The sequence below is a fragment of the Nycticebus coucang genome, chromosome 2 (assembly GCF_027406575.1).
Source record: "Nycticebus coucang isolate mNycCou1 chromosome 2, mNycCou1.pri, whole genome shotgun sequence".
NCBI classification, from domain to species: Eukaryota; Metazoa; Chordata; class Mammalia; order Primates; family Lorisidae; genus Nycticebus; species Nycticebus coucang.
In genome coordinates this window covers 15,586,074-15,610,984 of record NC_069781.1, presented here as the reverse complement: position 1 = coordinate 15,610,984, position 24,911 = coordinate 15,586,074, and the positions used below count along the sequence as shown (strand labels likewise).

Below are 24,911 nucleotides of genomic sequence, written 5' to 3'. Positions count from 1 at the left end.
GCCTCTCTATCCCGAGACAACATTCTAATTGCACGCAGAGCTTTAAGATGCTCGAAATATACTGAACATTTACCATCAGGGAGGCAAACCATGGTCCAACCATTGATGAACATGACGCTGATGGGAAGTTGTTAACAGGAAGGGGCCGATCGGTGTCTTACAAAAATGGAGAAAAATAAAAACAGCACATAAAAATGATACAGATAGTATGGCTTCAACCACAAAACAACACAGAAGAAATTTATACTATTTTTATTAATTAAAAAGTGTAATTAATTAAAAAGGCTTAATTCTAGGTGACTGGATTTCAGGGAGATTTTATGTTACACCCATGTCAGTATTTTCTAACTTTTCTGCAACAAACACCAGTACTTTTAAAATGAAGAAAAGTGTTACTATGAAATGGGAAGCAGAGAGACAGCATCTGTCTTCTCCACCCCAAAATGCCCTTTTGGAAGCACAAAAGGTGGTCCTGGCCTGCCACGGTGTCCCCCAGCCCCACTGAACCCCTTTGTCCGCTTCCCGCCCCCATCCTTCTTCTCCTGAGACCACTTACATTTCCCACCAATCCAGGCGCAAACAAGTGTGAGCTCCACCTCCTTCCAGAGGCCCATCATGACCACTGCCGAGTCAGCTGTTAGGTTGAATCACCTGAAATTGCCATTCTTATATTCCCCAAACTTTATCGTCAACGATTTCATATGGTTCCACCTAGTCCTTGGCTCACCCCACCGTCTTCTGAAACTTCAGCCTGTCCCCCAGGCTGAGACGCACAATTGTACCCAGATAATTTTCTGCGTGGCACTGTCCTCCCTAGTTTCATGGTAGATCCTGCTTTAAGTTGCTGTTTTCTGCATACTCGCTTACATTATCTTCATCCTGGTTTTGAACATTATTTAAGCAGCCGCTTTGCTGGCCACAGGCACCGGCCCACGTTCTGTGCTTGGCCCTGGAGACCAGGACATGAGTCTCTGCCCCAGAGTGTACAGGCACACACCTGCACGGAATGCTCACACCCCCAGGGGCCCGTTTCTTTAAAGGGCTGAATACCTCCACATTCATTCTCTCACAGGACAAGCGCTGAACAGACTGGCTTTACATCTCATCTGTCTCTAACAAAAGGGTGGGTCTCAGGCATGTCCCTCCATCTCTCCAAGCCTCAGTGTCCTCATCTGTGGAGCAGAAGTAGTCCCATCCCTTACTGCACATGGCTGTGGTGAGGACTGAACAGGGCTGAACGTGAGCATTATTGCCACTCTGCGTGCAATAAACACTCCCTTAAGAAAATCCCTTTTCCTTTCCGATGAGGAAACTGGGCTCAGGAATCTAGTGACCCGTCTGAGGCCAAGTGGATCTGATCCCAAAACTTTGGTCTTCTAAGTCCAGACCATGCTGTGTCCTTCCAAGAAGATCGATTGGACCGCTGATTTTAAAAGCACACAAACACACGAGGCCCACTGGTGCAACTCCTAAGGAAATTTTCAAACACATTTGCTACCCTGTCACTACCTGGAATAACTCCGGAAGGGCCCCCGCAGGATTCAGCGCTGCCTTTTCCCTGGGATGGTGACTGACTGGCCATATGCTCCTCGTGTTTCCCATCTGCTCTGCATACGGCCGAGAGGAAGAGCGTGCCTACCTGCGGGCACAGGGGCTCTGCTCCTTCAGAGCGTGCCTACCTGCCGGCACAGGGGCTCCGCTCCTTCTAATGGCCCTCTGAAATGACAATCTCACATCAGCCCGAACATTCCACCTTCCCTGTAAGTCTCGGAAAAGGCCCCCTCTCAACAGACTTCTCACAAATACGGCTTTTACTGGTTACTTCTGACTTAACGCTTAAACATTTTCCAATGGAAGAGAGTTGTCTGGTTTTATTCCTTGCACATGAAATAATGCACTTACCATTAGTCATCTCCTGTCTGTCCTGACTTGAGAATGCGTGCACATTGTTTTCTAGTTTGCTGACTACCATCTGAAGGCTGAGACCTGAGAGCACACTGAGTCTGGCAGCCACCCTGCCGCAACCAGGGCAGGTTGTTGCAGCTTCTTGAAGCCTCCAGTGCTATCAAGACAGCTTCATTCTTGACTTTTTGAAAATATGATGAAACTTCACCCAAACTTCTCTGGGACAAATATACATATATACAAAATCTTGGGTAGCTTCTGGGCTCACAGATACCCTGAAGGAGTTCATGCGCTTCAGATTGAAAACAAGCTCCAACTCCTTCACCTTGACGTTCAAAGCCATCTACCTCCATCCAGCCTTGGGTTTCCACTGAGCTTCCATGTTCCTCTCTACCAGCTGACTTTATGCACCTGTCTCTCCAGCCGACTGGAATGCTTCGAGGGTCCCCAAACACAGCCTCTGCCTTTGGTTCCTTCACCAGGGACCTCCTTAAAACATGATGTTTCAAATCCTACTCACCCTTTACACATCAGCTTTCACGCCACCTCCTTATCAGTTTTTTTTTTCTTTGAATTCTTTGCATTAGGCTGGGTGTGGTGGCTTATGCCTGTAATCCTAGCACTCTGGGAGGCCAAGGTGGGTGGATTGCCTGAGGTGAGGAGTTCAAGACCAGCCTGAGCAAGAGCAAGACCCTGTGTCTACTAGAATTAGAAAAATTAGCCGGGCATTGTAGTGGGCGCCTGAAGTCCCAGTTACGCAGGAGGCTGAGGCAAGAGGATCGCTTGAGCCCAGGAGTTTGAGGCTGCAGTGAGTTATGATGCTATAGCACTCTAGTCTGGGCAGCAGAGTGAGACTGTCTCAAAATAATAATAATAATAATGGTAATAATGCTTCCCATCAGAAACTAATCTCTCCTTGCACATTTCTTCCTTGGTGATTTGCATTTACCTTTGGTACTTAGCACTTTCCACCTTATAGATATTTGTGCCTGGGTCCAGCCTCCCTACTGGCCTGTGAACTAATTGGCTTCTGTAGTTCCCACCACACACACACACACACACACACACACACACACACACACACACACACACACACACAGTGAGTGCTCGATAAGCTCTCAAAATAACCAATACCCATTTCTCTACTGCAAGCATGGTGCAAAGGAAGTGGAAAATGAGCATACAAAATATTCATCTGTCTGTGATCCAGACTTCTTTATTTAAGTAAAGTCTTCAAGGATGCTAGGGCTCAGTATGTGATCAGTAGGGTCTAGCTGTAAAGGAGCCCTCAGGGATCAACTGAACCCCAGAATTTCAACCAAAGTTCAGCTTCAGGATAGTCAGATTATTCTTTTGGAAGAAGACTACTCTCCAGTCAGAAAATAATGGTCTCTATTTATGATGGCATGCATAGTGCTAGTAACGAGGAATCCTTCTTCCCTATTGCTGAGGGGATCTCACTAAGATGTACTGCCGATGTAAGGGGCAGGGGTCTGGGTTGGAGGATTTCAGATCAACGTGATTTCTCTATTCTTCTCCTGGATTAGACAAAGCCACATTCCTTGGTCTCACTACTAGGCGTGGCCGTGAAACCGAGTCACTGGGAGATTCTTATTCTCTATTCTCTTAGAATGTTTCACCTCTGTCCTGGATTCTACATAGAATCTGCCTGACTTGGGGATTCACACATTGGTTCTAAACATGCCACAAGATCTGAGAGGTGAGAGTAAAGCCTGATCTCCTAATAAAACCTTTAGCAGACAAGCATCTCTTTATTAGGACCAAAGCTGCTCCGGAAGGCTGATCCTCCCTTTATGGTTGTTATGGTGACAGGAGGTAAATGAAATGGGCAGAGGATTGGGAAATGTTACTGTGGGAAAGGAGCTTCAGGGCCTTATAAAAGTCATGTTCCAAATACAGACCTTTGAGTAAGAGGCAAGCACTCTCCACCCCAGCTCCAGGCATTGTGTGGCTTGGCCATTTCCATAAAATCCCCTCTAAGCCTATCTCTGCCTTCATTTATATTACTCTGGGGTCCTAACGGGTTATGGTTCCTAAGAGAGAGGTCCAGTTACCTGAAATATCTACGTACAGGGCAAGGGGAACAGTTAGTAAATGGCTCCCCAAGGGGTAAACTGATCTTCCAAACATTAATCCATTGGTGTAATAATCATCTTGCTTCAAAAGTCATCAGGGGGATACAATTTATTCACTTCTGCTTCCAATATAAGTTTTAAAAAATGAAAGACTTAGGCCAAATACTTTAATTTTAAGTAAAGGGGAAATTTTCTGTTTGTTTTCCTTATTTTTTTTTTCTTATCTTTGAAGCTAAGCTTGGCATGTAAAGAGGAACTTGGGGACCAATGCCCCCACAAGGACAGGGGTGGGGCACTGGTGTAACCCTGGGTCAGGAGGCCCAGGCCCCGGTTTCTACCCTGCCCCCAGCTGGCTTTGTGACATGGGGCAGGTTACTCACTCCTGCCTGCTTAATTTCCTCATGTGTGATTCCGGGGAAGGGGGCAGAATCATCGTGGATACAACTCAAATAGCTGCCTCAGGAGGTGGCGAATTATTTGTCACCATCAGCAACATTTTAAAGGAAAGTCTGATTGGCTACTTGGTGACCCTAAAAACCGGCATTTGTCTAACTCCACCAGATTTCATGAGGCTCTCTCACATGTGTCATTTCATATCGTGACCATGACAATCCAGCCGAGGGACCTTGATTTCTACTTGCTTATAAGAACACAGAACAATGGGACATGGCCAAGCTCATGCAACAGTGATCAGAGATTAGTAAGAGTTTCACCCCGTACCTGGGGTGATGCCAAGTCCAGTGTCCTGGCAGGACACTCGCAAGGGAGATTCTTAAACCAGGAAGCTGACCAGCATGATGATCTCTAAGATCTGTGCTTCCATCAATAAAATGAGGGGGTAGAATTAAATCAGGGGTTCTAAAAACTTCTTGTAGCAGAAAAGACTCTCTCTCTTCAAATGCAATCTAATATAGAGTGCCAAAATACAAAATAAATACTTGCAGCATCCCTCTGGTTTAAAAAAGAGATGGTTTACCCTAAAATGTGGTATATCCATGTAATGGAATATTATGTAGCAACAAAAAAGAATAAATACTGACACCCACTACAACAAGGGTGAACTTTACAAAGAGTATGCAAAGTATAATTCTATTTATATGAAATATTCAGAATAGGTAAATCCATAGAGACAGAAAGCAGATTAGTAGTTACTAGGGGCTGAGGGAAGACGGAGGAGTTGGGGTAGTAACTGCATCATGTAGCAAAATATTGTGGATCTAGCTGTTGTGGTATTGCACAACATTGTGAATGCACTAAATGCCACTGAATTTATACTTTCAAATGGTTAATTTTATAAAATGTGAATTTTACCTCCATATACAGAATCCCAGTCCATGAGTCTATGTCTCTCCAGGGCCTCCACAGAACTGGATTGAAAATCAATCCAGTCACTATTTATTATAAAATACTACCATAGGCCTGTCATGGTGTCTCATGCCTGTAATCCTAGCACTCTAGGAGGTTGAGGTAGGTGGATTGCCTGAGCTTAGGAGTTTGAGACCAGCCTAAGCAAGAGTGAGACCCCCAACTCTACTAAAAATAGAAAAACTAGCCAGGCATTGTGGTGGGCATCTGTAGTCCCAGCTACTCAGGAGGCTGAGACAAGAAAATCTCTTAAGCCCAAGAGTTTGAGGTTGCTGTGAGCTGTGATGCCACAGCATTCTACCCCAGGTGAGGGAGTAAGACTCTGTCTCAAAAAAAAAAAATGCTACCATAGTCAAAATTGTCCTCATATGACAGCTGTTTTCCTCCTTCAGGAACCAAAGGGGATTTCTCCTAACACAACAAAAAAATATGGGCCAGTGACATCTTGCTCCCAGAAACAGAACCTTCCACTGCTGACCAGCAACAATGTCTATTCTAGTCTATAGTAATGGAGCAGCTTCAGTTTTAGGATGTACTGCTGGTGTTAAATTCAAAATTCTACTTTAGACATAGCAGCCAAGGGAAGAACCACTAAGCATTGTTTTTTTGCTTGATTGTTTCACATCTAGTAGCTACTTTCCCTGTTGAGTAGTAAGCTAAGCGTGATTATGTACCTTCTAGATACTAAAAGTTCCCTTCATTGTTCAAATGTCACTATTCCCATTTTATAGAAAAGGATGCTGAGGCTCCACACTGCCACACTGTGCCACCCTGTCCTCAGGATCTGAATCTGTCTTCTCAGCCCAAGAGAAGGTGTAGATCCAGAGTGTGCATAGATGCCTGAGACATGGATGTGTGTGTGTGTGGAACCCCGGTACCTGCTCAGAGCACTTGGGGGAACTGAGAGCTTCAGGGTATCTACTTCTGATCTTTAGTCTCTGTAGGGAAAGTGAAGACCCTCTCTAACAGTCTCACTGAGAAACTATCCTCAAGAAAAAAAAAAAAAACAAAAAACCCAGGAGGGACACTTCAGACCCTCTTTTACTAAAGAGTTCAAAGGCAAGGCTAGGATACCATTTGTTTAAAAAGGTCTACTAGGTCAGGTGGAGCCTGTGGCTCAAAGGAGTAGGGCGCCAGCCCCACATGCCAAAGGTGGCAGGTTCAAGCCCAGCCCCGGCCAAAAACTGCAAAAAAAAAAAAATTGTCTAAAAAGGTCTAGGTCAGAACCTATGCAAACGCTAGGAACTCTGGCTTCTAAAGTGTATGTGATGTCATTTTATACAGTTGGAGTGACATGGTCTCTGGATTGGACACCCAGGATCCAACACTGCAATGCTATGCGGTTTCTGTGGGCATAAATCGGGTGCTTTTCCAAGTTGTTCTGAAACTTTTCTATACACAAAAGAGTTGAGGCTAATTTCAACATTTTCCTCTGCATGGCGAAGTTATCAAAATGATAATGATAATCCCTTATGTATACATGCACTTTACAGATTACAAACTGCTTTAATGGATAATCATTGCTGGGTTAAGAAAAAGTGAAATTAAGAAAAAAAATATCGGAGGCGGAGCAAGATGGCAGCCGAGTAACAGCTTCCTTGCATCTGGGCACCGTGAGTCTGGGGAGATAGGACTCCAGGCATCTCTGGCTGGTGGGAACTTCCTATCATCACTCCTATGAGGATACAGGGAGTCAGTGAGAGACTTCTGGACCCCAAGAGGAGGACTAAAACAGTGGAAAACCGGCAAGTGGTCGCGTGTGTTCAATCCGTCTAAACCCGCCCACAACTGTAAGTTCAGTAGCAGCGAGACTGCAAACCAGAAAGGCCTTACCTGTGAACTGTTTTGATGTCCTTGGACTTGGCACTGAGTTGAACTGCCTTGGGGAAGGCCTGAGCGGGAGTGCGGAGAACTTTGACCGCTGTCTAGGGCCCCAGTCTGAGCCGCTGAGCCAGACAGAGCTAATAATGTTTGGCGGTGGGTCACACGGATCCATTGTCAGTGATCTGCCCCGGCAAGCTCCGCCCTCAGGGTCGCAGAGCTAGAAACGGGTGGGAGCTGGTAACCCAGCAACCAAGTAGCCTAAGGGTGGGGTCTGAGCCGCCTTGCAGCCCTAACCCTCAGGGGCAGAGTGAGACCGGTTTTGGCACACTGAGTAAGTGGATAGCCACTTCAGCAGCGATTCCAGCGAGAAAGCTGGGAAAGCTTCTGCTCAGCAAGTTTACAAGTTCAAAGTGCCTTTTAAGTAGGCTGAAGAGAGATTTAGGGTGTCTACCTGCTGGGGTTTGAGAAATCAGCAGCCTCCAGTCGTATCAGAACTGTGACTAACATCTCATACCCCAGAAGACCACGTGTTGCCCAGACAATATTCAATAACATATACAAACTGCTTTGTTTTTGGTTGTGTATTTTTTTCTTTTTTTTTTTTTGTTTGGTTGTTTTTTTTGTTTGTTTATTTTGACGTTGCTGATGTTCTTTTGTTTTTTTAAATTCAATCTTTTCCACACAGATCCCTTTTTCTTTCTCAATTTTCCTAGTTTAATTATAATTTCCCATTGCTGCCTTTTTTAATAACTTCAACTTCATTTTTGCTAGTGTTTCTACCGATATAATTTGGTTTTTCACACAATTTTATCCCCGTAAAGTTTTCTGTTTGCTTGTTTTGGTTTGATTTATAGCATTTTTGTCTTTCCTCTCTACTTGGTGGAGGTGGGGTACTGTGTCTGATCAGGTTAGCAAAGAGCTGCTGACCTCAAGGGAACCACGCAACTGGGCACCCCCAGAAGGTGGGGGTTTTTAAGGTTGTGTCAAAGTACCCTACTGTACACCTATATTGCCCTGTCTCCCTCTTTCTGTGCCTCTCTTCTTTTTGTCAATATTCCTTATACCCACCCCCTCTCCTTTCTCTATCTTTCTTTTTTTCTTATCACTCGGTCCTCCTTTCTTTCATCCCCTTTTTTTGCTCTTCAACCTTCTCACCCTTCTGGTCCTGTAACCCTTAGTCCACAGGCACAAGAACTTAAAGAGCAAGAGGAAGTGAAAGGAAAATTAGGGCAAGGAAACAGATAAAAGAAATCACTCATGAGGAAGAATCAGCAGAAAACTCCAGGCAACATGAAGAACCAGTCTAGAACAACCCCACCAAGGGACCATGAGGTAGCTACTGCAGATGATTCCACCAGTATAGAAATGTTAGGAATGACAGAAAGGGAATTTAGAATACACATGTTGAAAACAATGAAAGAAATGATGGAAACAATGAAGGAAATTGCTAATAAAGTGGAAAATAACCAAAAGGAAATCCAAAAACAGAATCAAATAAGAGATGAACGATATGAAGAATATAAAAAGGATATAGCAGACCTGAAGGAACTGAAACAGTCAATTAGGGAACTTAAAGATGCAATGGAAAGTATCAGCAACAGGTTAGACCATGCAGAAGAAAGAATTTCAGAGGTAGAAGACAAAGTTCTTGAGATAACTCAGACAGTAAAAGAGGCAGAAAAGAAGAGAGAGAAAGCAGAACGTTCACTGTCAGAATTATGGGACTTTATGAAGTGTTCCAACATACGAGTTATAGGAATTCCAGAAGGGGAAGAAGAATGCCCCAGAGGAATGGAAGCCATACTAGAGAATATTATAAAAGAAAATTTCCCAAACATCACCAAAGATTCTGACACACTGCTTTCAGAGGGATATCGGACCCCGGGTCGCCTCAACTCTAACCGAGCTTCTCCAGGACACATTGTGATGAACCTGTCCAAAGTCAAGACAAAAGAAAAGATTCTGCAAGCTGCCAGGAGTAAGCGCCAGTTGACCTACAGGGGCAAATCCATCAGAGTTACTGCAGACTTCTCTAATGAAACTTTCCAAGCAAGAAGACAATGGTCATCTACCTTTAATCTACTTAAACAGAATAATTTTCAGCCCAGAATTCTGTACCCTGCTAAGCTAAGCTTCAAAATTGACGGAGAAATCAAATCATTTATGGATATACAAACATTGAGGAAATTCGCCACAACAAGACCAGCTCTACAGGAAATACTTCAACCTATTCTGCACACTGACCACCACAATGGATCAGCAGCAAAGTAAGAACTCAGAAATCAAAGGACAGAACCTAACCTCCACACTGATGCAAAAGATAAAACTAAGCAATGGACTCTCACAAAATAAGACGAATAGAATACTACCACACTTATCAATTATCTCAATAAATGTTAATGGCTTGAATTCCCCACTGAAGAGACATAGATTGGCTGACTGGATTAAAAAACACAAGCCATCCATTTGCTGTCTGCAAGAAACACACCTGGCTTCAAAAGACAAATTAAAGCTCCAAGTCAAGGGTTGGAAGACAATTTTTCAGGCAAATGGAATTCAGAAGAAAAGAGGAGTTGCAATCTTATTTTCAGATTCATGTGGATTTAAACCAACTCAAGTCAAAAAAGACAAAGATGGTCACTTTATATTGGTCAAGGGAAAACTACAACAAGAAGACATTTCAATTCTAAATATTTATGCACCCAATTTAAATGCTCCCAGATTCTTGAAGCAGACCTTACTCAGTCTGAGCAATATGATATCTGATAATACCATCATAACAGGGGACTTTAACACACCTCTTACAGAGCTGGACAGATCCTCTAAACAGAAATTAAACAAAGATGTAAGAGATTTAAATGAGACCCTAGAACAACTATGCTTGATAGACGCATATAGAACACTCCACCCCAAAGATAAAGAATATACATACTTCTCATCACCCCATGAAACATTCTCCAAAATTGATCATATCCTGGGACACAAAACAAACATCAACAGAATCAAAAGAATTGAAATTTTACCTTGTATCTTTTCAGACCATAAGGCACTAAAGGTGGAACTCAACTCTAACAAAAATCCTCAACCCCACCCAAAGGCATGGAAATTAAACAATCTTCTGTTGAATAACAGATGGGTGCAGGAAGAAATAAAACAGGAAATCATTAACTTCCTTGAGCATAACAACAATGAAGACACAAGCTACCAAAACTTGTGGGATACTGCAAAAGCAGTTTTGAGAGGAAAATTCATCGCTTTAGATGCCTACATTTGAAAAACAGAAAGAGAGCACATCAACAATCTCACAAGAGATCTTATGGAATTGGAAAAAGAAGAACAATCTAAGCCTAAACTCAGTAGAAGAAAAGAAATATCCAAAATCAAATCAGAGATCAATGAAATTGAAAACAAAAGAATCATTCAGAAAATAAATGAAACAAGGAGTTAGTTTTTTGAAAAAATAAATAAAATAGATAAACCATTGGCCAGACTAACGAGGAATAGAAAAGGAAAATCTCTAGTAACCTCAACCAGAAATGATAAAGGGGAAATAACAACTGATCCCACAGAGATACAAGAGATCATCTCTGAATACTACCAGAAACTCTATGCCCAGAAATTTGACAATGTGAAAGAAATGGATAAATATTTGGAATCACACCCTCTCCCTAGACTCAGCCAGGAAGAAATAGAGCTCCTGAACAGACCAATTTTAAGCACTGAGATTAAAGAAACAATAAAAAGTCTTCCAACCAAAAAATGCCCTGGCCCAGATGGCTTCACACCAGAATTCTATCAAACCTTCAAGGAAGAGCTTATTCCTGTACTGCAGAAATTATTCCAAAAAACTGAGGAAGAAGGAATCTTCCCCAACACATTCTATGAAGCAAACATCACCCTGATACCAAAACCAGGAAAAGACCCAACTAAAAAGGAGAATTTCAGACCAATCTCACTCATGAATATAGATGGAAAAATTCTCAACAAAATCCTAGCCAATAGATTACAGCTTATCATCAAAAAAGTCATTCATCATGATCAAGTAGGCTTTATCCGAGGGATGCAAGGCTGGTTTAACATACGCAAGTCCATAAACGTTATCCACCATATTAACAGAGGCAAAAATAAAGATCACATGATCCTCTCAATAGACGCAGAAAAAGCATTTGATAAAATCCAGCATCCTTTTCTAATTAGAACACTGAAGAGTATAGGCATAGGTGGCACATTTCTAAAACTGATTGAAGCTATCTATGACAAACCCACAGCCAATATTTTACTGAATGGAGTAAAACTCAAAGCTTTTCCTCTTAGAACTGGAACCAGACAAGGTTGTCCTCTGTCACCTTTACTATTCAACATAGTGCTGGAAGTTCTAGCCAATACAATTAGGCAAGACAAGGAAAGAAAGGGAATCCAAATGGGAGCAGAGGAGGTCAAACTCTCCCTCTTTGCTGATGACATGATCTTATACTTAGAGAACCCCAAAGACTCAACCACAAGACTCCTAGAAGTCATCAAAAAATACAGTAATGTTTCAGGATATAAAATCAATGTCCACAAGTCAGTAGCCTTTGTATACACCAATAACAGTCAAGATGAGAAGCTAATTAAGGACACAACTCCCTTCACCATAGTTTCAAAGAAAATGAAATACCTAGGAATATACCTAACGAAGGAGGTGAAGGACCTCTATAAAGAAAACTATGAACTCCTCAGAAAGGAAATAGCAGAGGATATTAACAAATGGAAGAACATACCATGCTCATGGATGGGAAGAATCAACATTGTTAAAATGTCTATACTTCCCAAAGCAATCTACCTATTCAATGCCATTCCTATCAAAGTACCTACATCGTACTTTCAAGATTTGGAAAAAATGATTCTGCGTTTTGTATGGAACTGGAAAAAACCCCGTATAGCTAAGGCAGTTCTTAGTAACAAACATAAAGCTGGGGGCTTCAGCATACCAGATTTTAGTCTGTACTACAAAGCCATAGTGCTCAAGACAGCATGGTACTGGCACAAAAACAGAGACATAGACACTTGGAATCGAATTGAACACCAAGAAATGAAACTAACATCTTACAACCACCTAATCTTTGATAAACCAAACAAGAACTTACCTTGGGGGAAAGACTCCCTATTCAATAAATGGTGTTGGGAGAACTGGATGTCTACATGTAAAAGACTGAAACTGGACCCACACCTTTCCCCACTCACAAAAATTGATTCAAGATCGATAAAGGACTTAAATTTAAGGCATGAAACAATAAAAATCCTCAAAGAAAGCATAGGAAAAACACTGGAAGATATTGGCCTGGGGGAAGACTTCATGAAGAAGACTGCCATGGCAATTGCAACAACAACAAAAATAAACAAATGGGACTTCATTAAACTGAAAATCTTCTGTACAGCTGAGGACACAATAACCAAAGCAAAGAGACAACCTACACAATGGGAAAGGATATTTGCATATTTTCAATCAGACAAAAGCTTGATAACCAGGATCTATAGAGAACTCAAAGTAATCCACATGAAAAAAGCCAACAATCCCGTATATCAATGGGCAAGAGACATGATTAGAACTTTCTCTAAAGACGACAGACGAATGGCTAACAAACACATGAAAAAATGTTCATCATCTCTATATATTAGAGAAATGCAAATCAAAACAACCCTGAGATATCATCTAACCCCAGTGAGAATGGCCCACATCACAAAATCTCAAAACTGCAGATGCTGGCGTGGATGTGGAGAGAAGGGAACACTTTTACACTGCTGGTAGGACTGCAAACTAGTACAACCTTTCTGGAAGGAAGTATGGAGAAACCTCAAAGCACTCAACCTAGACCTCCCATTCGATCCTGCAGTCCATTACTGGGCATCTACCCAGAAGGAAAAAAATCCTTTTATCATAAGGACACTTGTACTAGACTGTTTATTGCAGCTCAATTTACCATTGCCAAAATGTGGAAACAGCCTAAATGCCCACCAACCCAGGAATGGATTAACAAGCTGTGGTATATGTATACCATGGAATACTATTCAGCCATAAAAAAATGGAGACTTTACATCCTTCGTATTAACCTGGATGGAAGTGGAAGACATTATTCTTAGTAAAGCATCACAAAAATGGAGAAGCATGAATCCTATGTACTCAATCTTGATATGAGGACAATTAATGACAATTAAGTTTATGGGGGGGGGAAGCAGAAAGAGGGAAGGAGGGGGTGGGGCCTTAGTGTGTGTCACACTTTATGGGGGCAAGACATGATTGCAAGAGGGACTTTACCTAACAATTGCAATCAGTGTAACTGGCTTATTGTACCCTCAATGAATCCCCAACAATAAAAAAAAAAAAGAAAAAAATATCAGTAAATGGCATTTAGCTGTTAACATTCACCCTTACATTCTAAGTAAGAGCGGGTGAAATAAAAGGATTTTCATTAGAAATAAAGTCAAGTTCTTGAAGTCCTAACTATTCTTGGTGATCAATGAAAAAAGTTGATACTTTTTAAATTAAAAATGAGGTGCTGCTATTTGTGACTTGATAAGTGGTGACTTGATAAGCCATCCTCCCCCATCATCCTATAGTTTCATTGCTATTCAATTTTAGATCTACAGCTCATATTTACGCAGAATACAGCTTATATGGACTGTCTAGGTGTAGGTAAAGAAAACCAACTAGAACAAGAAAAAGGAAGCTAATTTTGTTTCAAAGCCATTTGATGAAAAATACAGTGGAACCCTTTCATCTTTTCAGGTTTTGGTGCACAGGTTAAGAAGGCTCAGACCATGCAACAGCTTTAGAAATTCTTATTCCCACCAAAGGAATCAGAGTGCTAATGCATCAAGGTCATTCTGAAAAAATTGCAAGATCATGCCATACTGGCATAAATACCCACAGCATTTCCCCACAGTGCCGTACACACTCTTAGGGCCTAATCTCTGCTGGTTGGTGAAATCAATAACTCTTAGAGAGTCAGTTTTTGAGGAATGAGTTTATTGCAGTTAATCTGACCAGACTGTCATTAATCCATTGCTTTTCCTCAGGGCCGGTGAGAGAATGCAGCTGCATGCATGTATGTGTCAGTGAACACTCACTATGTGGCCACCATCGTGTTCGAGCTGCTCGGAGGACACGCTGCCATTCTGAGGCCCTGACCGGGGGAAGCCACACCCACCAGGACTGGCCCATACTAACTACAGGTGAGCTGTTCCCTGCTGAGTCTCCCCAAGGATGGCAATCTGGGCCTCGCTCTTGGAAAGAACTCAGCTGAGCAGGCGCCATCCAGCCTGACTCAGAATATGACAAATGCTCCTTCAGGGTAACGTTTCCTGTCAGGCAGTGGCACTCAACCTTGGCTGCACAGAACAGTGAATCACTAGGGAACCAAAAACTTTCCCTGGTCAGGCCTCCAGCCCAGACTAATTAAGATCAGCATCGCTCAAAGTGGGAGCCCCAGTACTGGGTATTTTTAAAAGCTCCCCAGATGGTTTCAATGCGCAAAGGTGAAGAGCACTAAAGTAGATGGATTTTAACAACATGGGGGCTTCGCCCCATTAGCAAGGAGCCTCAGTGGAGGAACCTGCAAAACGCCACCTGCTCAGGGAAGTCGGCTCTCCTCCCTGTCCCGCACCATTGCTGACAGCTGCTTTACTCGTCTGGGAGCATCTGGGTCAATCTGCTTTGTCAGGGGGTCTGAGAAGTGTTGTTGGAGATGCCTGTCTTTGATTTTTCTGCCCCAAACATAGGCACAATGATATTTACACAATCCTTACTTTATGAGAGTCTGGAACTTGGTAAAAGCAAAACAGACAACGTATCATCCATTTCTGGGGTAAGTCCGTGGAGGGAGGGCAGAGCACACATACCCACCAGTGTGATGTCCCAGTGGGTAGGTGGCAATGGAGAAGAATTATAACTGTCGCAAATATGATAGAAATGTCTTTAAGTTGGTGCTGCCGATTTGGAAACTGGAAGCTTACTCTGTAACAGTGTAAACATCGTGAAGAAAATCAACAGGAGGCAGCTCTTACCGTGTCCGAATTCCCTGTGGCCCTCTTCTCCTGCTTTATGTTTTATTTTTCCTGTGCTTGCATTTCTCTCTTCGAAGAGAAATGCTATGTGGACAAGGATGGGCAAAGTGCAGGTCCCATTACTGAGGGAAAAGTGGGTTCTTAGACAAGACTTTCCAGATCTGAATAACCATCAAGTCAGAAATTCATCATCTGAACCCCATTTGCCAGATTTTTAGTCACCGGTGGCTTGGGTGCTGATATTTAAGAAATGAAAATATGACCTATTAGATTGTTCAATATGTAAATCTCCCTCATGAGGTTAACAGGTTCCAAGAACTTGACAACAGTTAGGAAGCAGAGCTGATGGAAAAAAATGACATAAAAAAAAATACTTACTGGCTGTCTCTTTTCTTCTTAAGAGGGTCCATGAGGCGCAGAGTGTCTCTGATCACAGCCACCTTCACTTCTTCATCAACAAGGCTGGGGACATTTTCAAACACCCCTGGAGAAAGCTTGAATGGGTAAGGATTCTGTGTCACAGTGGGGACCAAGATTGAGTGCCAAGTGGCTATCTGCATCTAATCCTCCAGCTAGTTCAGGGGGTTGTGTTATTAAATTTTGCCTATGCTAACCTATAGAAGAGAATTTTTAAAGGCTCCCTTTACACATATACTACCTTAAAAAGGTCGATCTCCTTTTATACATCAACAAAATACATGAAGAGTAAAAATAGCATTATATTTTCTGATTATCAAAAAATACAGAAACGGGTTAAGACAATTAAAAGAATCCAAATAATCTCCCCCCCCCCGCCATCCCCGCTAATGCTAATATTTGTTATATGTCTTTCAGTTTTAAAAAATACATTTGGGTGGGGGAGAGAAAAATCTAACCATTGTGAAACATACTATTTATCTTAGTGATTCAAGCATATCGACATAGCTAAATCATATTCATAGAATTTCAATTAGTTCATCTCCTGAGGCTAACTAATTAGTTCTTGACAAAACTGATGGAAAGGCTCAGCTGTTTGGAAGTTTCCAGACCTTAAAATATGAAGGCACGGCATGCTGGGAAATTACCATAGGTCAGTTAGCTCTCATATTAATAGACTGTGTTCAGAGTGCAACCAAACTAGAATTATTAGAGGGGAGCAGAATTTTGCTATGCAAAGTTGAGAACGGTGACGAATCTTGTTTGGCTGATTGAACGTGAGAGGGGGAACATTGAGTCGAATGGTAGTATAGTCAGAGACACTCAAATACTTACTTCCTGCTCGTGTTCGATTCTCATGCTGGGGTTTGCGTTTACTTCAAGGAGTATGGGCTTCAGATTTTTCATTAGAAGAATGTCAAAGCCTAGAATCTGGACAGGATAGACACAATTCAGAATTACGCCCTCTAGCTGCAATTTCTATTCTGGAATTGAGTATGTTGTTAGGGTCATTAAGGTGAAAATAAATTCAAACTCAGCCCCCAACCTTGGCCTGACTATGGCTTCTCTTGTCCACAGCCCCTGGGGGTGGTTGTCAGACCAAATGGACAGCAGAGAATTTCATAGGAACCCTGATAATGAAATGAGTTCCTGTGGTGCATTTCAGCGCTATCCGGGGCACCTGAAGTGCTATGAGATGCCGGCCTCTTTCTTCTTTACCAGATTTCTTATTATGCTGAGGATAAGTAGCGGTCCATCAACTTCGCCTGCCTTTTCTTCTGCTCCACTCTGTTAAGTTCCTTCTTAGTTAGATCTCTGAAAACTAAGGCTGCCTTTCTTGAGCTAGGATATACGCTGGTATCACGTAAGGACCCCTCTTAAACCACCGCATCCCCCAACCCACGCACACCAAATCGGAAGCTCTCAAAGCGGAACCCAGGTATGTATGTTTTGGAAGGCAGTTATGCTCACTACTGTACCACCAATCTGAAAATATTTTGACAAAAACAAACCCTCAAGGTGATTTTGACACACCCTCTTAGTTAAGGAGAAGGGAATATCGATTAGTCAGCTACTAGGCATCAATGACTATACCACGCACTGTTGTTCTTGATATCCTTCAGTCCTCATGATGCTGTACTGGAGGAGGGATTATGCTCTCCATTTTATAGAAGTAGAAACTGAATCTCAGACCAATGGGTTGCCTCCAAGACTGCCTAGCTAATAAGTAACAGAGCTGGACAGAGCTGGATATTACACCCAAGCAGGACTGACTGCATAATTTGTGTGACCCAGTTCAAAGATGAAAATGCAGGGCTCTTTGTTCAAAGAGTATTAAAAATTTCACGATGGTAGCAACAGGGCATGAAGCCAAGCTCAGAGCCCTTCTAAGCATGGCGCCCCATGTGACTATTCTGCACCCAGGGCTAACTCCAACACCATTTCTCAGAGGCCTATTATTAAATCCAGCCTGCTACCCCGAGGTAAGGCTTTGCCTCCCAGCTAGTTCCTTACAAGCCCTACAATCAGGGCAAGCCACCAGTGTGTATCTCGTTTTCTCTACCTGAAACAATCCTTCCCTTGGATAACTTCTCATCCTTGAGATCGCTGCTCCTAATTAAATTCAGATTCAGACTACAAGGATGTCAGATTCTCAGGAGGACTCATGCTATCTCTACAGAAGTGATAACGTAGAAAGTTTCTAACATAATTGATAGAACCCCAAAGTCACAAAAAAAAGTAATGTGGAGAATAAAGGAGAAAAAGAAAAAGATGTGGTATAGACTCCCCTCCTCTGTGGATTCAAGAAGAAAAGATCCATTTACTTGTCTATATAGAATATGCACTAGTTAAATGATAATTATTAAACTGTAGCTTCATACTTATTAATGAAATCAGAGCCCAAATGACCATTTTGGGGGATGATTCAAGATGAAGTTATTTTTCAGTGAAGGGCAATAAGGATGAGAAGTTAGGAAAAGTCATCCTTGCTCTATTTTTCTTTCCGTGGTCATGAAAAGAAAGGAATTGAAATTCAGTAGAAAGTGTTACATGTGTTACATATCTACTTAATAATGTATGACAAGTGGATATGAGTGATGAGGCCTCTTAGAGACACTGGTGACATCATCAGTCTAACTTCAGACCTGGTCCGAGACATGTGATGTCCAAGAGGCGATGGGGAGTGGCAGGCTGCAGTGCAGACATCTGTCATCCACAGTCATCAAGTCTAACTTTATGCTATGGCTTAGAAGTTGGGACTTGTACTTTCTCAGCCTGGTGGACACTTCCCATCCCAACACCTGGTGGCTTCATAAAATGTAAAGTCATAGGAATGCCGGGAGCCGGGGCAGGGGCAGGGAAGCCCCATCAACCATATCGCCCTGCAGCCACCAGAGACATAGTAATTTTCAGAACCTAAACATGGTCCAATTTTCAGGACCTAAGATTATGCTCATCATACAAAGTGTATCCCACAGATGCTAGCTCCCTTTCCAGGTTCCTACCCACTTCACCAACAAGAAATGGCATCAGTGTGCTTTAGAGTCACGAGGAGCTCATTTCTTATCTTTGTTCTGCCTTTGACTTGTGTGACTTCAAGCAAGAAACTTAGCTGCGCTAAGCCCAAGTTGCCTCATTGGTAAAATGGAAATATGAATGGTACTTACTTGACTTAGTTCATTCATTTATAATGAATTTTTGAATGCTTTCTATGTCCCAAGAACTGTTCTAGCTGCTGGAAATACAACAGTGAACTACACCAAGCCCCTGTCCTCCTGGAGCTTGCACACTAGCAGGCAGACAGAATCAAACATAGTGCCTTGCAAAATAGTGAGCACAGTGCTTGACACATCATGTTTAATGAAGGTCAGGTTTACTACATTTTTTTTTTTTTACAAGTGCAAAGAAATAGGGTTGATTTTCTTTTCAAAAGTTCAGTGAACTGCGTAGCATCAATAGATCTGAGTAAACAGAATCACAGAACTGGGAGGGGCTCAGAGTTGATCTTGCCATAAAATCCCAGAATCACCCGGTCTGGAATTTGCTTGGCCCTGTGTTTTTCAAAATGGGATTCTTTTGGGGGGCGGGAATGAAGAAGGAAACCAACCAGATCAGATAACTAGGGTTCCCCAGGAAAAGGTTTTACAATTTTTTTAATCATTAACTTAACACCCACTCTGTGCAGACCATGAACCTGTAGCTCAGGAAGGGGACGCCTCCCTCCAAATCTCTCCAACGGCGGTGGCAGAACAGGGATTGCCAAAGGGAGAGAGCCCTTCAATCATGCCCTCCTGGCCTCCGTAAATAATTCAATCAGGATCGTATGTCGAGCACCTCTTATTTGAGGGGTTCCTGGGGGATTTAAGGATAACTGTTCTTCATCCCTGACCTCTAGAAGCTTCAAATCAAGTTGGGGAGAAAGGGCCCTGAGCTATTAATTCTAAATTCATGCAAAAGCTCCAAGCTACATCCCCAAAGGGGGGGTCTCTCCTGAGCCCCAGACCTTCACACCCATCTGCATCCAGACTATACCCAACCAGGAAGCCCCAGACTCCTCAAATTCAGCATATTCAAACTTCCTATCTGTGACCAGCCGTCTCTGTGATGGTCTCAGTGACCCTCGCCTCCTGGCACTGGAGCCTTGTGTAATCCCCCTTGCACGCTGCAGTGTGGGCTGCACCGAGTGACTTGTCTCTAACAGAGAGAATGGGGCAGAGACCATAGAATCTCACTTCCAATATTAGGCTGTACGAGGACTGTGGCTTCAATCTTGGGGTGCTTTCTTTTACTCTCTCAGTCGCTCACTCTGAGGGGAGTCACCTGCCATGTAGTGAGGCATCCTTTAAAGAGCCCAGGTGGCAAAGGAACTAATTTCTCCAGCCAACAGCCGTGAGAGTGAGCTTGGAGGAGGATCTTCCCCAGTCAGAGGAGGCTGGGAGATGGCTGCAGCCCTGGCCAATTACAGCCTTGCCAGAGCTTCTGAGCCAGAGGCAGTCAGCTAAGTCTAGATTCCCAACCCATAGAAGCTGTGGGAAAGGGATGTTTGTTGTTTTAAGCTGCTAAGTTTTGGGGTAATTCATTATATAGCAAAAGACGGCTAATACAGGCTGGGTGAGGTGGCTCACACCTGTAATCTTAGCACTTCAGGAGACCAAGGCAGGAAGATCACTTGAAAGCAGGAGTTCGAGACCAGCCTGAGTAAGAGTGAGACCCCATCTCTACCCAAAATAGAAAAATTAGCCAGGCATCGTGACAGGCGCCTGTAGTCCCAGCTACTCAGGAGGCTGAGGGAGGAGGATCACTTGAGCTGAGGAGCGTGAGGTTGCCATGAGCTATGACACCATAGCACTCTAGCCCGGGCAAAAGAGTGAGACTCTGTCATAAAAACAAACAAACAAACAAACAAACAAACAACAAACCAGCTAATATACCATGTTTCTTTAAAATCTACTTTGCCCTCTGTACTTCTTATCCACCCAATCACTTAAGTCTAAAGTTTTCCCTGTGTCCTTTACATCGAGTTGGTCACAGCTCCTGCACACTCCACCTTCTGAAGAGGTTTCTAGATCTGGACCGTCCTCACTACCCCTGCTCTCCATCAGGTCTCCCCCCTTTTCCCTGCCTCAAACTCACCCCTCTAATTACTCTGGCATAAGAGGCTGCCAGAGTGATTTTTCTAAAATGCAAATAGAATGTTAACACCCCTCTGCCTAAGAGCCCTGCCTGCCAGGGAAGCCCAGGCTCCCCAGCATGTCCTGCCAGCCATTGTGAACCATTCATAGGTCTAGGATGCTTTACTGCCCTCCGCCTTTATTCCCTTCAGCCTGGAGGCATGATTTACTCCATCAAATATTTACTGAGCACTCACTGAATACCAGACATCGTTCTAGGCACCTGGGACAAAGCAGTGAGCAAGACAAAGCTCCTGTCCTCTTGGAGTCCACATTTCAGAGGGGAGGGAAACAAGTAAGTTAATAATTAAAGCAAAGAGCCCAGAGTAGGATACAGTGGGGCCAGGGGAGCGTTTGGGGATCTAGACAAGAGGGCCAGGGAGGCCTTCCTGAGGAGGTGACGGTTGTCCTTCCATTGTCTTCTGGCTAGCATAGTTTCTGATGAGAACATTGAGATTATTCTTGGTTCTTCTGAGCATGTTGTCTTTTCTTTCCGGATGCTTTTAAGATTTTCTTATCATCACTGGTTTTCCATAATTGGATTATCAACCTTGGTGGCAGGGTGGAGGGTTGTAGCCTACTTGGGGTTTCTTGAGCTTCTTGGATTGTGTGTGGGTTTATACTTGTTATCAAATTGGGAACATGTTGGCCACTATTTTTTCAATGTTTTCATGGACCTTCCCTCTCACTTCTGCCCTAGAACTTCAATTACATGAATGTTAGACCCCCTGATATTGGACCATAGTTCCCTGGGGGGGCCGTTATTTCTCTTTCCTTGTTATTTTCCTCTCTCTTTTTAACTATGGTTAGATCTATACTATATACTCAAGTTCACTGGTGATTTTTTCTGCAGTGTCTAATTTGCTGTTAATCCCATCCAGTAAGATTTTCATTTCAGAGATTGTTCTCTTTTCTAGAAGTTCCATTTGTGTGTATCTCACTTAGACACATACTCTGTATTTCTTTTTAGTAGTTTCCATTTCTCTCTTCATTAAGCTAAAATTTGTGTATAAAGTTGTAACAGTTGTTTTAACCTTCTTTTCCTACTAGTTCCATAATTTTTAAAATTTCTGGAGCTGTTTCTATTGAATGATCTTCCCCATCAGTACAGGTTACCGTTCCCTGCTTTGTGGAATGTTTAGTGATTTTTTTGTTTTTAGTTTGAAAGCTGGACATCGTGATGTTACATGCTGAGTTTCTGGATTTGTCTTCCTTTCCAAGGGCTAGGCTTTGTTTTGGCCTTCAGTTGACACCTTCAAAGCCGAATAGGATGGGTCTAGCATAACCTACATTCCAGGGAAGATTCAACTCTACTCATCAAGGCAGAATTTCTTTGGAGTCTCCACTGAATGCTCTCAGTAATCACCAAGGACATGCCTCTCTCACTGTTCAGAGCTTGGATACCTCCCTGCCCTACGTGACACCTGGAAATTGTTCAGCATGCCAGTTTCCGGGTCATTCTTTGGCCAGCTCTGTGCACTAACAGTCCACACTGGCATGGCTGAGGATTCAGCACAGACTCTTCGGGATTTCTGGAGCTGCTCTCCTGCTCAGCACCTTCTTTTCCCTCACTCGACCCCACCACTCCCAGCCACTTCAGCTTTCTCAAATTTCAATCTCCGTCGCCTTAACTCATGGAGGTCACAAGTTTTTGTGCAGGTTCAATTTCCCTGTGCTCATCTTCCAAAAATTGTCCCCAGACAGAGAGCTGAGGCAGCCACAGGAACCCCATCCCCCTGCCCACCTTTCCCCTAGGTTCACAGTGCTGAGCCATCTGTTGTCCAGAGCCTGAGAACACTTATTTCATCTACATATTCACATATATTTCTGGTAGTCCAGCTGTTGGTAGAAGGAGGTTATGTTCAGTCTTCAGAAGCTAAAGTCTCAGAAGGTGACATACGGACAGGGACTGAATGAAGTGAAGGCATAGTTCATTTTGAAGAACTGGGTGGCGGGAAGAGTGTTCCAGGCAGAGGGAACAGGAGGAAGAAAGGCAAGGAGTGATCAAGAGGGACAGTGGGAAGAGATGAGGTCAGACAGAAAGATAAGGGACAGATAAGGAGCTGGGACTTTTAGTGCAACGAAAAGGCCACTGGAGGGTTTGAGCAAGGGAAGTACTGGGTCCGACTTATGTTTCAAAAGCATTTCTTTGATGCCAGGTGTGGTATGGGCATGTGTAATCCCAGCTATTCAGGAGGCCGAGATGGGAGGATCACTTGACCCAGGACTACAAGACTAACCTGTCTCAGAACAAAACAAAACAAAAAAACCCAAAAGCAAATGTAGGAGTGAAGGTGCATATAGCTCATGCATTGGTCTTCCCAGTACACCCCTTAGGAACTGGGAGGGACCTTGTCTTATCCATAGCCACGTGCCCACAACTGGATCAGTGGGTGCTCAGGGTGTGTTAGAGTCCAAAGGAAGAGCTTGAATGTCAAAAGTGGTCAAGGAAGGCTTTGCAGAGAAGGTGGGACTTGAGCGGTATCCTGGAAGACCTTGAATTTGAAAAAACAGAACAGGAGAGAGCAAGTCAGGTGGCCAAGATGGAAGAGAACAAAAGGGCCGAACCGGGAAGGCGTAAGTTACGTCTAAGAGACAGGAGCCAGTTCTGTTTCCCAGGATTGCAGGGTTAGGGGAAGGTACAAGGAAGCTAGCCAGGGCCAGGCAAGGAGGCGGCAAATGGCAGGCAAAGGACTCAAGTTTCCAAACTGTGCCCCTTGGAACACTGGTGTTCCGGTTAAGTTCAAAATGTGACTATTTCATGACTTCCTATAACTTCAAGACACTGCATCACAGACAAATTTGAGAACTATTATTATAAACAACAATGTACTAATCGTAAAAGCTGTCACTTATTAAGTGATGACTGTGTGTTAGGTGCTCTCCTGGATGTTCCACGTAGCTTTCCCTTATTTGAGCTCACAACTCTGTAAGTAGATACAAATCTGATGTGTATTTGTACAGGGAGACTGAGGCTGAGAAAGGTTAACTTGCCGAGTGCTAGAGTTTCTGGAAGGAGGATCTGGGATTGGCACAAACCCAGGGTGTCTACAGCCAAACCCAAGCCTTTGGCCACTACAATGCTCCCTGCCCTCCGCTCTTTAGGGTGTCTGGGCAAGGAGGAAGTCGAAAAGAGCAAAGAAGAAAGAAGAGAAACATCTTAGGCTTGGGGACCCATGTTTCCTCCAGACGTCTAAGGGAAAGTATCACGGGCCAAGGAAAGAATTAGACACAGAAAGCTAGAAGGAGATATAGATCCTGCAGCGGATTGCAGAAAGAATGTTCTTGGAAGCTGAGCTGGGCCTTTCCTCTGCGAGTGTAGTTCTGCCATATGAATCATTTATACCCAGATAGACCTCGCTGTTTAAGACAGGGTCACACTGGTGCCCTCAAGAAGACTGACATGAGAATATGTTGCTGGGGGCTGCCTGGGCAATGACAAGGGACAGGCTGGAATGGCAGAGCAGCTATGTTCCTAGGCAACAGATTACAGGAAACCTGCCCACAGCCTGAGCAGTACCAGCAGCTGCTCTGGGCCATCACGATTTCCCAAGTAGTTATTATGGCTATGATTGGAAAGGGTCACAGTCACATGTTTAAGATAAATGTAATTTTTTTTGGCTCAAGTTTATGTTCTGGAATGCTGCAATCTGGGCCAAGCCCAGGCTACAAGCAAGAGGGGCTGCATGGCAAAAAAATAATAATCTATTGCGTCTTCCCAGAACATTACAGTTTGCAAAGCTTATCACTGGAGTTGGACAACAAGCTATAAAGTGGGTGAGGAAACTGAAGCACAGAGAAGTTAAGTGACTTAAGCGAGACCACACAGCAAGTCAATAGCAGACCCATCCTGTGTCTCTATGTCTTTGGGTTCCAAGTCAGTTTAGGCATTTGAGACTCAAATATATAAGCGTTCTGATAAGAATAAGAAAGAGAGGACTCCAAGGGGAAAAGGATACTATTTTCCTCTCTCAATCACTGTGTATCTGGAATGTATGATAAAACAAATTCCAAACATCTGACACTTTATACCTTGTCAAAGCATTTCCACCTACATGACTTATCAAAAAGGGCAGGTGGGGAAGTGAGA

General features: G+C 43.3%; 1 protein-coding gene across 6 annotated transcripts in view; it reads right to left on the bottom strand.

The window, feature by feature from the left end:
• TTLL11 (tubulin tyrosine ligase like 11) overlaps positions 1-24,911 on the bottom strand; it is a 273,808-nt gene that overhangs the window by 140,211 nt on the left and 108,686 nt on the right. For 5 of the 6 annotated variants that reach the window (XM_053566767.1, XM_053566793.1, XM_053566785.1 and 2 more), the window contains 2 exons: positions 16,485-16,580; positions 15,612-15,727 (listed from right to left, as the gene is read on the bottom strand). In XM_053566767.1, the coding sequence (XP_053422742.1) occupies positions 15,612-15,727; positions 16,485-16,580 (212 nt within the window). Of the gene's footprint in view, positions 1-15,611; positions 15,728-16,484; positions 16,581-19,326; positions 19,394-24,911 lie in introns of those variants that run through there. The other variant, XM_053566815.1, reaches the window with a different exon arrangement.